We start from the raw sequence: 13,724 nt of genomic DNA on the forward strand, positions 1-13,724 counted from the left end.
AAATGTATATGAAATAAATGAAAATGAAAACCTAACTCATCAAAATATATAGGATGCACTGAAAGCAGTGCTTAGAAGTAAATTTACAGCAGTGAGGCATATATTTAAAAAAGACAAAAATCTATAATCACCTAAGATTCCACCTTAGAGAAATAGAAGAGCAAATTAAATCCAAAGTAAACAAAAGAAAATAATAAGATTCAGAGCAGAAGTCAATAAAACCAGGAAATCAATCAAGCCAAAAGATGGTTCTTTGAAAGGACCAATAAAATCAATAAGCCATTACTCAGGTTAAGAAAAAAGAGAAGACACAAATGACTGGGATCAGAAACGAAAGAAGGGACATCACTATAGACTCTATAGATATTTTAAAAATAATGAAAGAACACTACAAAAACTCTATGCCCACTAATTTGACAGTTCAGTTGAAATGGACCAATTCCATGGAAGACATAACTTGCCAAAATTCACACAAGAGACCATCTGAGTAGGCCTCTATCAATGAAAGAAAATGAACCAATAACTCATAATATTCCAAAACAGAAACAGTAAGCCCAAATAGGTCCACTGGTAAACTGTCTAAAACATTTAAGGAAAAAATTACACCAATTCTCTACAATGTCTTTTGGAAGACAAAAGTAGAGGGAACACTTCTTAACTGAGTCTATGATGGCAGCATCTCCCTGATATCAGAACCAGACATTTTAAGAAAACTACAGATTACTAACTTTCATGAACATAGATGCAAAAATCCTAAACAAAATATCAGCAAATTAAATCGAACAACATATAAAAAGTATATACCACAATCATGTGGAATTTATTCCAGGTATATGAGATTAGTTCAACATTCAAAAACCAACTAAAGAAAATCCAACATACAACAAATTGCAAGTCAGATTATTACTCTGACAGCACAAAAGTCTCCAATATTTCCATATATAATGTCTGCATTTCCCTCCATTTCAAACTTAACTGCAAAATTCATTGATGATTAAGATTCCTAAATGACAAATACCATTGGAGTCCAAATAAGCATTTTTATCAAGCATCAGAGTGATTTTTATGCAAACTCAAGTCTGAGAAGTGGTGTCCTAACTCACTTTCCAAAACTCAGTTGAAATCAACTATCACATGACCATTAGAATAATTAGAATTATTTTTAATTTTTTCCCTCAGTCCTCTTTGAGCATATTTAATGTATTTCTCTTATACCAACATTATCTTTTACCAACCACCTCCACAATTCCTTAAAAGAAAATATTCACATAAACTCTAAGCAGAAGTTTACATACTTCCTCCCCCCCAAACTATTGCTCAACCCCAGCATGGAGTTACTACAGATGCTAAATAGATAAGTCATGAGCTATCTGTAATTCCAACAGCTAGTTCTAATCTACCTTTCTCCCATAAGTCAGTTTAAAAGACAAAAGATTTCCATTTGAGTAAAGCTGGTCTGGTACCAAAGTTTTCAAAAAGGAAAAAAGTATGATAGGACAAATAGGTTTACTCCTATAGTGTTATTTTCTATGGAATATCTTCATAACAATTTGAACATTAAAAATAACTGAATATTCAATATCTTTAATCAGGATCATAATTCTATTAATTGCTCACAATAGGCGAACATTACTACAGGCACGCATCTACTGAATTTTGGTCTCCATAATAGGTCAGAGAGAGAACAAAATGATTTTATAATTGATTTAAACAAAAATAAAACCAAGGTGTCCTACAATGTTATTTCCACTCAGAAGGAGTAATTAAGATAGACGTGAAATACTATGCCAAACGTATGAACAAAGACTCCAAATATTACCTACATGATGTATATAGAAAAAATAAATAAATACAAAGGGAAAACTTGAGAAACCAAAAGCGCAAAGGAAAAAAATAGTAGAAATCAGACTAAATTTCATTTACTCAGAAACATGCCTATGGGGGGTGGGGAGGAACCTGAGTCAAGTCATAGAATGATAAATTTAAGAGAGCGAAGGTGTTTTAATCCCCAGCAAGTTCCATGTCTCTTAGATCTAAGAGGTAACTGGAACTCTTACCTAAGTTGAGTGATTTTGTTAGATTCATATACTAATTATAGGCAGAATTTGGGTCTTCAGAGTTCAGGTCTAGTATTATTTTCATTATGTCATTAGGCCCAACCACTGCAAAAGTTCTCATAACCAAGCAGAGTCCTAAATAAATTGAACCCATGCTCACCTCACTAATGGTTAACCCCCGCCCCCCTTTTTGGTAAAGATTTCAAGCACAGACATACTTGCACATACGGAGTTATCAATTTCTTAGCTAGGAAACTAAAGCTGAGTTAAATAATTATTAAGTCAGAAATACAAGCAACACCGGAATGGAGAGGGTACAACTACCTAGCCTTAGTGGCATTCTCTTAACTGACATTCTGAGAAAGAGTTTACATTAGGTTAAAACACAACTACCTCTTCTGAATTGGCAAGGGGCAAAGGGTTCTTCTAGTAATTACAGAATACTGGGAACAAGTTCCCATTCAGCTTTCCATGATTAATAAAAAGTTAACAATTTTAATTTCACTGTCTTCAAATTTGCTTACCAAGAAATGAAAAGCTGAGCTTAAAGTAACAAGTGGAGGCCTAGTTTTAGTACAGACAGTGTCAAACTACTGTTATTTCAGGTAAAGCGCTGCCTACTTCTAGACTTCAGATTCTTCCCTCTGTAAAACTGGGGTAAGTTGGTTAGGATAATGATTACCTTTGGTTCCTTCCAGTTCTACTGTTCCCTAACGTTGTCTAATTTCACTGATACAAAGAGGGAGAGAACTCTTGATGAACACAACCTGAATTATTCACTGAGGTTTAAACATACACACACAGCCCAGAGCCAGAGGTTATCTGGGAAGAGAGCACCAGGAACCCCATTATTTTAAAGGTTTGGGTTTTTTTTGTTTGTTTGTTTCACTTTCAGTTAAGTTTCTAAAAGTCATTCAGAAGTCAATCACTGTAAGCTGGCAATATTTGGCCCTGAAAAACCATGACAAACTGGAGTTCAGTTGTAAGACGGCCTTTCGTTTTTTCAATTAACCTGCTACTTTTCTGTTCCATACAAGAGCATTTTAATCTCCCTTGCCATCTACCATCACTAGTTTTCTTTTCTTCCATGTCTTCCAGATGATGGTTTGAAATCTTTTCTATAGCCAAGTCACAGACAATGTTGAATTTTGTCGGGCCCCAAAGTCTCTCCTTTACTAAGTCCTTACTTTTTGGACCCCCTTACCACTTCCAAAACGACTGAGTCTGAAAGATAGCTGACTTTGCTCTTTAAGTGGCAGGTGTTAATCCTCCACAAGAAAGGGATCGTTGTGAGCACTTGCAAAGGCTAAAGTCATTGTCTAAAATCTCAAGTTCTTGGTCACTGCCCTTCAGCTGAGAAGGATGCCGAGGAGGAAGGAGGTGATGAAGCCGGCAAGGTCAAGTGCGACCACCTGGCGCCACGGGCCGTACATAGAGAGGGCCACGCACATGCTGGATACCTCCTGTATACTCCGGGACAGACCTCGAGGCTGAGCTGCAGGGACGCTGCCTCCTCCCGGGGCCAAGGGCTCTGACGCTCCCGGGCAGGTGGGAGTCCTGCCCCTTAGCTCATCCCCTCGCACCCGCCCGCTCCACCGTCTACTAGGCACCCGGCTAGCTCCCTTCACCGGACAGAGCTGCCGGCCCCTTCTCCCCACTGTTGTTACCAGAGCCCTTACAAAGGACTCACCATGGCTCCAAGCACAGGTCGTGAACCCGACGCCCAGTACTCGCCGGGACGTCCCGGACCTCCCCTCCAGAACCAACAGCCGGGAACCTCTCAAGACCGCGAGGGAGAGGGTCTTCCGGCCCCGCCGGAAGTTCTGCCCGAGCGGGACAGGAAGTCCCGCCTCCCTTCGGAACGCCGGCGACCCCACGCCACGCAGAGGTGAGGATACGCAGGACGTCCTCTACCGCCACTTCCGTGGGTGCTAGGTTAGGGGCTCGGGGCGGTGCTGACCTTGTTAGCGCGCGCGGGAGGCGCAGGCGCAGCACAGGTAGGTGGGCGGGCGAAGGGCCTTTGCGGAACCTGCGAGAATCTTGAGGTAGGTTGGGCGGGTTGAGCCGCAGCACATCCTCGCTCTAGGTGGTGGATGGAGGCACAGGTTCGTGGATGGGTGGGGGCGCACCGAGACTTAGCGGATTTAGTGAGGGGAAAAGCCGCTGATGGTTGCGCTGGTAATTGTCTGATGTCTACCACGCCCTTTTTTTTTTTTTACCTTCTCATTTTCTTGACTGTCGCCTTTCTTGGACACTTTCCGGATCATCACGGACCTGACCCTTTGTCGTTGCTGCTCTGTTCTTGAATGGGTCCTCCAGCGCTATCCTCCCTCGGGGCAGAGGGATTTGATCACGAGAAGTTTCTTCAGTATTCGCAGATACCAGCTGAAACCAGAAGGACATCTTCCAAGAGCTGAGAAACCGGGAAGAGAATTCTGCCCGTTTAATACATTCCAGTATGGACGGTCTACTATTAGTAGATGGGATGGAAAATGAGTGAAACTCCCTAATACCTTCTGAAACTTTTCCCCCCAAAACCTATACCTGTCAACTCTTTTTGCCTTGTTATTTGACTATATTGAAACAAAGTACTGAAGGCAGGCTTGAAATGAATATGCAAAGCATCGTTGACCCAGAAAGTAATCTCAAAATTTGGGGATCCTTGCTTAACTGGTGGCTATATCTACAATTAAGTCTATGGGCTTTTTTATTTTTCCCCGTATAGTGTCTGTTTTTGTCATAAAGCTGGAATTGCAGGAAACTGGAAACTTCAGAAGTTAAATTTGGGCAGGCAGGAGTGGCTATAGATACTAAGTTTCATACTCCTACCAAAGTATCCGGAAGGCATGATACCAAGCTACAAATAAGCCAAAGACTCGGTATCAGTTCTGAGCCATCCAAAAGAGGCATGCTTAGCACTATTGCTTTCTGGTAGGAAGGAGGCTAGAGACCTAGTGTATGAGTTATGTCGTTTTTACTTTAAATTTTGTGGGGATTTGAATAGCATGACAATTAGAGAAGACAGTGGAATCGTAAGTACTAACTGAAAAATAGCTGGAGGTGGGTGGGACTGGGAAATAGTGAAACAGATCTTGCAGAGGATCAATCCAGAACTTCCCTGAGGGTTCCACTTCTGCTGTATAGGGACAAGGTTGTAAATAGACAAGCCCCAGGACATCTGCAGATGGTGTGGTAGAGAGTGATTGGTATCTGGAGTATCTGTGGGAAGCAGATGCTGCACTTGAAGGAAAAGTGGAGAAGGAATGGGGTATCAGTCAGTGACACACATGCTTTAAGGTTATTCTTTCATTTTTGACACTGGTTCTTAAATCCATCCTAAACCTGGCAGCTTCACTGAGGTTATCATTTTTAATTGAGACAGGATTCTGGGTTCTTTGGTGTAAGGCAAGTTGATAAATAACCCTTGGTTAATATCCTTTAATGTTGCTATTTCAATTAGAGTATGAAACAATGTTTTTAGAGATTAAAATGTACACAATACATGTTTTAAGGGTGCATCTCCCAGTCTTTTTTTTTTAATCCCACAGAAGCATTACTTTTTGTATTGGTTATGTGCCTTGAAGTAGAGGAATTTACCTATTTCCATTATTTAAAAAGGATGGGGCTCTGACATATATAGATAGAAAAAGAATTATAACAGGAAAGAAAAATATGTGGATAAGATGAAAAATAAATTCCATAGTTTTGACAAGGGAGTTAGGAGTCCAATCTTTGAGAAGTCTTACCAACACAAAGATACCTCCTCCAATACCCACAATAACCTGTAACTGTTAAGACCTATTAACTCCTCCACTAAGAACTTTCCTCTGCTTTTTCTTTAATAAATGTTATATTTATACTGTGACTCTGTGATATTTTTTGCCCCAGTGCATATTGTTTTCCCAATTGAACACCTGAAGAGCACAAGCCTTGTTTTTGTGTTGTCCATCCCTCCCCTTCCCCTTAAGAAATACCATTTAAATGAATGTTGTGGATAAAAGCACTTCACTTAAATTTCCCTTAAAATGTTTTATAGACAAAAATGTTAGTTGTGGCAGTACTTATAGTGCTAAAAATTAAATAATTTTTAACAAAGATTGATAAAATTCTATCGTGTAGATGGTGGAAGATTAGGGTTTTTTTTTTTTTAATTAAATCTTAAACTAGACTTTCTAATGGGAAATGTTTGTTTTCTAACTTAAAAGTACAGGATGTGAAATTGTGAGCAGTTTGTTTTAACATGAAAAAAAGTCCTAAGCATAGAACAAAATATAAAAAGAAGTAACCAAAATATATATCAATCACTATTACTGGCATTACCACTCTGAAATAACCTTTCTGAAAGAGGGAATTTTATTTTTAAATTAACTTTCTTTTACTTCAAACCATTTTGGATGGTTTGAAGGAAATTTTTTTTTTCCAGGTTATGCTTTGTAACATCCACCTGTATTCATATTTTCTAATTTGGGGAAAATAAGCTATTGTGTTCCACAGAAATATATGGCAACCCTTTAAAATTGACTAGCCTTCTGAACCTTTACTTACATGTATGTGTGTGTGTGTGTATATATATATCCCATATATCTGATTAATTGGTGGTAATAACAGCCAATTTTAAACAAATTATTCAATGTACATTTTCAAGGATTATATCATACATAGATGGGCTCTTGATATCATTTGATACCTTTCAGTATCAGGAAAGTTTAAACAATCGCGAAGAGCATTAAAACCAAAAGATGGTGCTTATCTTTTTAAAATCTAAATTAGTTTCATTCATTCATTATATATTATCTACAGTGTCCCAGTTACTGTTCTAGACTTGGGGAAACAGTGGTAAATGCAGTAAACATAGAATTTACATTTTAATGGCAAATAGACCATAAATAGGTAAGAAAGATAAAAGAGTACTGGGCAGGAAATTAAAATAGATGAATTAGATGACTAATGAAAGCTTTTAAGAAATGCCATTTAACTGCTATTTTACAAAAGAGTCCAGCTTTGCAGAAATTGGGGAAACCATTGCTTGCAGAGAGGACAATAACAAAACTCTGAGGCACAAAATAGCTTGGAATATTTCAGAAACTAAAAGAGGGCCTGCCTGGTTGAGCAGTGTGACTAAAAGAAGAGTTAAGTTTGGGGGTTAAAAGCCAAATCTTGTTGTCTGAAAGCCTTTTGAAGAGGGTTTGGATTTTTATTCTAAGTGCAATGGAAAAAGCATTTCTTAAAAATTTTCAGAATTGAAAGGGATGAAAGATTTAAAAAAATGTTTTTGTTTGTATTAAGCAACTATCAGCAACTACATTATTTTTCAAACTTTTATTTCTACATGGGATGACAATGCTGTCTGTCACATTAATTGAGCTAGTTTTCTTCCTGTGCCTTGACCACTGCCCAACTAAGAGACAAAATGCCCAGAATTAAAGGTTTTTTTTTTAAGGAGTTCCTGATCTCTCATGTCAAGTCTGCTTGATCAACACAGATGTTATGTTAGAAAAGTACCAAAATTGCTACTTTATAAAGTAAGTTTCCCATGCTTAAAATTTTTGTCATTTTTCTTTTCTTTTTCTTTCCCCTACAACCATCTTTTTTGACTCCTTGTCCCTTTCCTTTCTCCCTCCCTCTTAACCTCAGAACCCTCAGGATGTTTGTTGATAACCAGTTTTTGAAAGTTTTATGTTGTCCAATTTGTTATGTGAATGTCTAATGTTTGTTTTTATTGTTCTGACTTGTGGTAAAACAGTATTTTTTTTTAAATCCCCTCCATTTTGTTGAAAATGGCTGTATTTTGTCCTTCCTTGTGGCTGTATAATATTCCAGGATATGTATGTATCACATCTTTTTGATCCATTCACCTATTGAAGGAGATTTGGGCTGCATCCATGTCCTAGCTATTGTATAGCATTATGTACATAATGCTGATTGTAAAATATAGGGGGTGGATATATGCCCAAGTGTGGGATTACTGAGTCTTGTGGTATTTCTATTTAAAAATTTTTAAGGTAAATCCAGATTGCTTTCCATATGGATTCACCAGTTCACAGTCCTACCAACAGAGTAATAGGGTTCCATTTTCTCTGTATCCTCTCCAGCACCCATTGGGTTATGTGTAATTCTCATGAGCGTGAGGTAGTATCTCATTGTAGTTTTAATCTATATCTCTTATTATGAGTGAGGAAAAAAGCATTTTAAACTGAGGAATAATATGAAATGATATATATTTTTAACCTACTTGATAATTTGCTTTTTTTTTTTTAAAGATTTATCTATCCATACAAGAACTGGGGTATAGGCCAGAGGTGTGGGAGAGTGAGAGGATTCACCAGAGACAGAGAAGGGAACAGAACAGGCAGACTGACTGAAATACACTGCTCAGGGGAGCAGCAGGCAAGCCAGAAGAGGTCTGCTGCACCATGTGGGTTGCTCCCTGGCTGGTGATTGAACTCACGCTGCAGTGGCTGCAGACAGCTTCATAGGTTGCATCTTAACCCCTTGCGCTGATAATTTGCTTTTTAATTAAAGTGTTTTATCAGCTTACATGTAGTATAATTATTAATGTATTTGGTTTTAAATCAATATTCATATTATTTGTCCCTTCTCTCCTGTTAATTTTTCTTTTTTTCACCTTTTTAATTATTTTTTTAAAGATTTTTTTTTTATTTATGCATACAAGAACTGAGGTGAGAGAAGTGAGAAGATCCAGAGACAGAGTGGGGAGCAAAACAGGCGGATCTATTGAAATACAGTGCTGAGGGGAACAGCAGAGGAGATAGGAAGAGAGATCTGCTGTGCCATGTGGGTTAGTTCAGTCCCTGGCCAGGGATGGAACTCATGCCCCAGTGGCTGGCGATAGCTTGATAGTGCTGAGACTTTAACCCCTGTACCACCAGGGAGGCCCTTCAATTATTTTTAATTATTTCAGTTATCCCATAAGCTTGACAGTTATATATTGCTTTAATAATTTGGTATTGTATCTTCATGGATAATGTAAGAACCTAAAAACACATCAACTTCATTTAAGCCACCATATAGTATATACATTGTATATTTTTGATAGAGTTCCTAAATTTCTCAAGACATTAAATTTTACAATTAATGAGCATTTGTATTTGCTCAAACATTTACTTTTTCTTTGAGTTTCTGAGCTTCTATCTGGGATTTTATTTCTTCTACCTGAAGGACATGCTTTAGTATTTTCAAATGTCTGCTGGTGAAAGAATATCTTGCTTTTTATATCTTAAAACTATTTGTTTCACCTTCCTTTCAAGGAACATTTTTGCTGAATTAGTGGTTATTTTACCATGTTGAAGATATGTTACAGAGTCGTCTGTAACAATATGCTTATGCTTATAGAGGCATCTCAATGAAAAGGAAAAGAATATTGCAGAGCATTGATCAGGCACAATTGTCCACCCTCTAGCCCCCTGCTTATATGCACCTACTTTAGATTACAAGTCCCAATATGCCATGAACTAGTCTTCCTGAGCAGGGGAGTTACTGAGAACTAGATGCAGAGCTCAGTGGACTATATAACATGGAAGGCAGGTGGGCCTGAACTCTTGCTTCTGCAGCCTGACTTGCACCCGTGGTACTGTTAGGGGGAAAAGGATGTCCTAAAGCTAATTCCATACAGGTTTTTGTGGACTCCACCCCCACCCCAGGCCAAAGCCAAAGACACTGGGAACTCCAAATCCCATCACCACCAAAGGGAAGGTGGCTGGGACCTGAGGGTGGGGTTAAGCAGCCAGGTGGATATAAAAGGCAGACACGTGGGCTTTGGGGGATCCCCATTTTGGCTCTCCGCCAGCTCGCAGCGTCAGACCAGCTCTGAGAGTGACTTTGGGTTTCCGGGTCGGCGGATCGGGTAGGACGCATTAAAGACTTTATTTCCCTATTTTCTCCCTGAGTTGTACATTTTCCTTATTTCCTTTTCCCTTGTAAATAAACCTTTTATTAACCTTTTGTGTGTGCCTGTAGTGGAGTATTAATAAGTCCCTTTTAAGCGCGCTGGTGAGGACCCACAGCCAGGAACCCGTTCAATATCAGGGCTGCTCTATAACAGTACTGCTGGGAAGAGGACTTGAAGGAGAGACACCTAGAGACCCTTGGAAGAGATACTTGAAAGAAATATGGGTGAGAGACATGCAAGGAGGTTTTTCCTACTCCATAGCAGAGACAATGACAGCCATTGCCCTGAATTCTGCCCTTTGGGATGGGGGTTGGGGAGGCAGCGTCTTGAATTCTGAATCTCTCTGTCCCAGCTCTTTGAGACCTGCTAGCCCCTTTCTTGTCATTCCCCACCAGAAGTCAGGCTTTCAGGCCTCAGCAGCCTTGCTTTACTTTTACCCAAGCCTGGTTGGGTGGGCATTTGCCCATGAAGGGATGTGTCATTTTGGAAGTTTTGTAGAAAAACTTATCTCCTTCTTTCTGTTCTCTATGCACACTAACTGTGTTAAAGATTTTTCACATTAGGAGTATACTCTCTTTGTCTTTGCATGGTGATTAACTAACTGCTTTTTAGAGCATGCACTCCTCAACAATTTGAGGTCTCCAGGTGTTCCTCCATCTCATGCTAACATTTCATTGCTAATTTCTTTTGAGAAAATAATGTCAGTTTTATTTTTTCCCCTGTAGAGGTAATCTTTTTTCCTTAGTCTGCTTTTAAAATGTTTCTCTAAATTCAAAACAGGTATATTGTGATATGAATATATATGTTTTCTTAGTGTTTTGTTTTCTAGATTTGTAGTGCTTCTTGAATCTGGGCACCTGATATCCTTATCTGTTTTGAAAAATTTTGAATTCTTAGGAGATTTGCTTCTGCCATACTCTCTCCCCTCTCCTCTCCTTCTAGTCAAGATGGGACAATCTGAGTATCCAAAAGGTCAAATAAGTTCATGGGAATTAAACCCACTTTAGCACAGGTTGGAACATAAGATATAATCAATTGTCTTTAAATCTATGAGTTCACCATAATAAAGCTAACAAAAATAAGTTAAATGTTTGACATTAAAGAATGCTATGGGCACCTCCCATGGTGGCACAGTGGTTGAGCGCTGGGCTGCAAGGCTGCCAGCAGCTTCTGCAGCGCTGGTTTGATCCCTGGCCATCGGAGAGGGTCCCACATGGCGCACAGACCTCTCCTGCCATGCCCGCCGCTCCCCTCAGCGGTATATTTCGTCAATCTGCCTGTTCTGTTCCCTACTCTGGCTCTAGTGAATTCTCTCACCCTTCTGCGCTTCTGACTGTACCCAGTGCTTGTATAAATAAATAAATAAATCTTAAAAAAAAAAAAGAATGCTATGGAATCAGTTCATTGTTTTGAAAATCACTGTTTTGAAAACCAGTTTAAAAATTTAATAAACCGTTTACCTGCCTTTCCTATATGAACTGTAGGAACTGCAGGTAATCAAGCAGTACATGAGGGGAAGTTTCTCTTTATACCTGCATTAAATGAAGAAGAAATGACAGAATTAGAAAACTGCCATTTTGAGATTCCTAATGAATAAGTTAATTTATTCATTGTACATCAACATCTACTAACATGACAACCAAAGACATCATAAGCCTCTTAATGGAAAAAAACACCATCACTTATTTAAAAATCTTGACAAAAATATTTAAACATGATTTTGAACAAGGCTTTAGATCCATCTACCAATTTATAGGAAATATAGAGAACATGTTAAACACCACGGCTATGCAATCAGGAAAATCCTATCTTTGGAAAATGATGGGAGAAATTAATTTCAACAAATACATAGCAGTAAAGAGAAAATATAAAGAAAAATATATTTTAGGAAGGAGACTTAAGACATAAGAAAATGTAAACTTGTATTAGTTATCTATTGCTATATTGCAAATTATTTCAAGACTTAATACCTTAAAACTAAAAATATTTTTTTCATACAGCTTGTGAGTGGTATAGCTAGGTTTTCTGGCTAAAGGTCTTCTATGACTTTGCAGTCAAACAGTTGGCTGGGTTGCAGTCTTCTGAAAGCTCCATTGATGATGGAGGACCTGCTTCTAAGATGATTCACAGTCTGCTCACAACATGGCGCATGGCTCTCCCCAGAGGACATGTTTGAAGAGAAACAAATAGCAAAAGGCACTCAGAGTGATGTACCATTACTTCTGTATCCTGTTAACCCCAAAGATGACTGCTAATACAAAGTGATTGGGAACTACAGAAGAGCATGAATAACAAGAGGTTGGCTATTACAATCTGCCCTCCAAAGATTCACATTCTTCCAATGGGCAAAAGATACTCCTTTCCCAAAGTTCTTCAAAACTCACATCCCATTACTGCATTAATTCAAACTCTAGACATCTAAATCAAGTCCAGTTGTGGCTGAGCATTTTCGGGTATACTTTCTTAAGCACAACTCTTTAAAATTCTCCTTGTTCTGGAGACATGTAAACTAAGATGGTATCTGCCTCCACACACTTAAGATAAAATAGGATAACAAGTATAGATATGTGTATTTAAAAGGGGAAAAGGAGACACACAGGTTCACAAAACTTCTGAAGATTCAAGACTTGACCTGGGGACTAATTCTCCATGGCTTTTATCTCTGCTTTCTGGTCTCTTGGATCCAGACACACGGAGTAACCCTTCATTTCCCATGTTTACTGCTGTGCAATTGTCTTTCCCTACTTTCTGCCTGTAGAAGCTTGACTATCCAAAACCTCTATTCATTTGGTACTCTATCTTATTTCATCCAATCTGGCAAACAGCCTGCTAATGTAATTCCCTTTAAAAGTCTTCTTAAAAAATTATATTCTACTAATATAATTCTCTTTAAAACTTGTGGATCTCCTGTGAATTGTATTTGATTTTATACCACTAGAGCAACACTCATAAATCTCTTCCACATAAAACCCTTCTCTGCTTTAAGTTTTTGATGCATGGTGCTCTTAAACTTCTTAGAAGTCCTGTAATTTGATTGAAGGGTTTTGTAAGTCACACCCTTTATGTCTGAATGGAAATATACTGAGGCACTGCTTTAGATCTTTCTGAGATTTTAGAAGACTTACAACCACTCCCTCAACTCCATGTTTTCTGATAGTGCCCTGGATTTCTTCAGTATGAATAATTTCTTATTTTCTATACTTTTTGTCTATCAACTGAAGAAATTGTGAGTCTTCAAATCTCAAAAATTCTGGCTCCATTTTTGTTTATCAATCCTTTAACTTACTTTTCTCCTCTCACATTTTACCATAAGCAGCAAGTGGAAGCAGGGTGACATCTTGAACATTCTTGCCAAAAATCTCCTTAACTATCAATAGTTCACCAAGTTCATTAGGCATGTTTACTACTTTGCACGTAACAGAAGGTGCCAAATTTGCTAAACTGTGCCACTTTGCTTCCAGTTTCCAGAAACGCTTTCAAATCTCTTAAGATCTCATCTTCAAAGCTATTATGCATCTATAATTTCTTGAAGACTTTTCAAACTTTCACTTATACTCTTTTTAAGTCCTTTCACCTCTGACCACTGCCAGTTCCAAAGCACAAAAAGCACATAACTTAGCCAAGTCATACTGTGACAGAGTAAAATTTGGAGCAAAGAAATGTGACATCAGACTATATGCTCTTAACAATAGTGCCAGAGTTCCTATAGACATGCTTAATCATTATTGTGTTATGGATTCCTTTGACAATCTGGTGAA

The 13,724-nt window shown here is 38.4% G+C and overlaps 1 protein-coding gene across 1 annotated transcript in view; it reads right to left on the reverse strand.

Annotated features, from left to right (window-relative positions):
- TMEM161B (transmembrane protein 161B) overlaps nucleotides 1-3,879 on the reverse strand; it is a 60,914-nt gene extending 57,035 nt beyond the window's left edge. The window contains exon 1 of the mRNA XM_037530707.2: nucleotides 3,748-3,879. Within this exon, the coding sequence (XP_037386604.1) occupies nucleotides 3,748-3,750 (3 nt within the window). The 5' untranslated portion in view covers nucleotides 3,751-3,879. The remainder of the gene's footprint in view (nucleotides 1-3,747) is intronic.
- Between the last annotated feature and the right edge of the window lie 9,845 nt (nucleotides 3,880-13,724).

This window comes from Talpa occidentalis, unplaced genomic scaffold (assembly GCF_014898055.3).
Source record: "Talpa occidentalis isolate TD23 unplaced genomic scaffold, MPIMG_talOcc4v2.1 talOcc4.6, whole genome shotgun sequence".
NCBI classification, from domain to species: domain Eukaryota; kingdom Metazoa; phylum Chordata; class Mammalia; order Eulipotyphla; family Talpidae; genus Talpa; species Talpa occidentalis.